This window comes from Procambarus clarkii, chromosome 84 (assembly GCF_040958095.1).
Source record: "Procambarus clarkii isolate CNS0578487 chromosome 84, FALCON_Pclarkii_2.0, whole genome shotgun sequence".
Taxonomy (NCBI): Eukaryota; Metazoa; Arthropoda; class Malacostraca; order Decapoda; family Cambaridae; genus Procambarus; species Procambarus clarkii.
In genome coordinates, this window is record NC_091233.1 from 8,930,773 (window position 1) to 8,933,898 (window position 3,126).

General features: G+C 54.5%; 1 protein-coding gene across 1 annotated transcript; it reads right to left on the bottom strand.

Annotated features, from left to right (window-relative positions):
• Positions 1-290: 290 nt before the first annotated feature.
• Positions 291-2,441, bottom strand: LOC138358540 (uncharacterized). The gene is made up of 2 exons (XM_069316520.1): positions 1,943-2,441; positions 291-652 (listed from the first exon to the last, which is right to left on the bottom strand). The coding sequence occupies exons 1-2, from the start codon at positions 2,439-2,441 to the stop codon at positions 291-293; spliced, it is 861 nt and encodes a 286-aa protein (XP_069172621.1).
• Between the last annotated feature and the right edge of the window lie 685 nt (positions 2,442-3,126).

Here is a 3,126-nt window from a genome sequence, read left to right on the forward strand (position 1 = left end):
TCCAGGGCCAATACAACCGTACACAGCAGGTCCAGGGCCACCGCAACCAAACACTTTAGGTCCAGGGCCACCACAAAAATACACAGCAGGTACAGAGCCACCACAACAATACACAGCAGGTCCAGGGCCACCACAACCATAAACAGCAGGTCCAGGTTTATTACAACCATTCACTGCAGGGCCAGGGCCACCACAACCATACACAGCAGGTCCAGTGTAACCAAAATAATACACAGCTGGTCCATTGCCACCACAACCATACACAGCAGGTCCTGGTTAACCACAACCATTCACAGCAGGTCCAGGTTAACCACAACCATACACAGCAGGTCTAGGGCCCCCACAACCATACATTGCAGGTCCAGGGCCACCACAACAATACGCTGTAGGTCCAGAGCCATCACAACTATACACAACAGGTCCAGGGCCAACGCAACCATACACAGAAGGTCCAGGACACCACAACCATACACAGCAGGTCCAAGGCCACCACAACCATACACAGCAGGTCCAGAGCCAACAGAACAATATACAGCAGGCACAAGGCCTCCATAACCATACACGGCAGGTCCATTGCCACCACAACCATACACAGGAGGTCCAGGGCCATCACAACCATACACAGCAGGTCCAGGGCCACCAAAACCATACACTGTAGATCCAGGGGCCATCACAACCATACACAGTAGGTCCAGGGCCAACGCAACTATACACAGTAGGTCTTGGGCCACCACAACCATACACAGCAGGTCCAGGGCCACCACAACCATACACAGGAGGTCCAGAAACACCATAACTATACACAGCAGGTCCAGGGCCAACGCAACCATACACAGTAGTTCCAGGGCCACCACAACCATACACAGCAGGTCCAGGGCTACCACAACCATACACGGCAGGTCCAGGGCCACCACAACCATACACAGCAGGTCCAGTGCCACCACAACCATACACTGTAGGTCAAGGGCCACCACATCCATACACAGCAGGTCTAGGGCCACCACAACCATACACAGCAGGTCCAGAGCCTCCACAACAATACGCAGCAGGTTCAGCGCCACCACAACCATACACTGCAGGTCCAGGGCCACCAAAACCATACACAGGAAGTCCAGGGCCACCACAACTAGTCACAGCAGGTCCAGGGCCAACGCAACTATACACAGCAGGTCCAGGGCCACCACAACGATACACAGCAGGCCCAGAGCTACGACAACCATTCACAGCAGGTCCAGGGACATCACAACCATACACAGTAGGTTCATGGCCCCCACAACCATACACTGCAGGTCGAGGGACAGAACAACCATACACTGCAGGTCGAGGGACACAACAACCATACACTGCAGGTCAAAGGCCACCACAACGATACACAGCTGGTCCAGAGCCACCACAACCACATACAGCAGGTGCAGGGCCACCACAACCATTCACAGTAAGTCTGGGCCACCACTACCATACACAGCAGGTCCAGAGCCACCACAACCATATATTGTAGGTCCAGGGCCAATACAACCATACACAGCAGGTACCGAGCCTCCACAACAATACACAGCAGGTCCAGGGCAAACGCAACCATACACAGAAGGTCCAGGTTTACCACAACCATACACAGCAGGTCCAGTGTAACCAAAATAATACACAGCAGCTCCAGGGCCACCACAACCATACACAGCAGGTCCAGGTTAACCACAACCATACACAGCAGGTCTAGGGCCCCCACATCCACACACTGCAGGTCCAGGGCCACCACAACAATACACTATGTAGGTCCAGGGCCGTCACAACCATACACAACATGTCCAGGGCCAACGCAACCATACACAGAAGGTCCAGGCCACCACAACCATACACAGCAGGTCCAGGGCCACCACAACCATACACAGCAGGTCCAGAGCCACCACAACAACACACAGCAGGCACAGGGCCACCACAACCATACACAGCAGGTCCATTGCCATCAAACCCATACACAGGAGGTCCAGGGCCATCACAACCATACACAGCAGGTCCAAGGCAAACGCAACCATACACAGCAGGTCCAGGGCCACCACAACTGTAAACATCAGGTCCACAGCCAACACAACCATACACAGCAGGTCTAGAGCCTCCACAACAATACACAGCAAGTCCAGGGCCACCACAACTATACACAGCAGGTCCAGGGCCACCAAAACCATACACAGGAGGTCCAGGGCCCCCACAACTATACACAGCAGGTCCAGGGCCAACGCAACCATACACATCACGTCTAGAGCCTCCACAACAATACCCAGCAGGTCCACGGCCACCTCAACTATACACAGCAGGTCCAGGGCCACCAAAACCATACACAGGAGGTCCAGGGCCACCACAACTATACACAGCAGGTCCAGGGCCACCACAACCATAAGCAGCAGGTCCCGGGCCACCACAACCATACACAGCAAGTCCAGGGACATCACAACCATACACAGCAGGTTCAGGCCACCACAACCATTCACAGAAAGTCCAGCGTAACCACAACCATACACAGCAGGTCGAGGGACACAACCACCAGGCACTGCAGGTCGTGGGACACAACAACAATGCACTGCAGGTCGAGGGACACAACAACCATACACTGCAGGTCCAAGGCCTCCACAACCATACACAATAGGTCTAGGGACACCACTACCATACACTATAGGTCCAGTGCCACCACAACCATACACAGCAGGTCCAAGGCCATTACAACAATACAATGTAGTTCTAGGGCCACCACAACCATACGCTTCAGGTCGAGGGACACAACAACCATACACTGCGGGTCGAGCGACACAACAACCAAACACGGCAGGTCCAGGGTCACCACAACCATACACGGCAGGTCCAGGGCCACCGCAACAATACACAGCAGGTCCAGGGCCACCACAACCATACACAGCAGCTCCAGGGCCACCAAAACCATACATTGTAGGTCCAGGGCCAATACAACCATACACAGCAGGTCCAGGGCCACCACAACCATACACTGTAGGTCCAGGGCCACGACAACCATACACAGCAGGTCCAGCGCCACAGCAACCATACACTGTAGGTCCAGGGCCAAAACAACCATACACAGCAGGTCCAAAGCCACCACAACCATACTCAACAGGTCCAGAG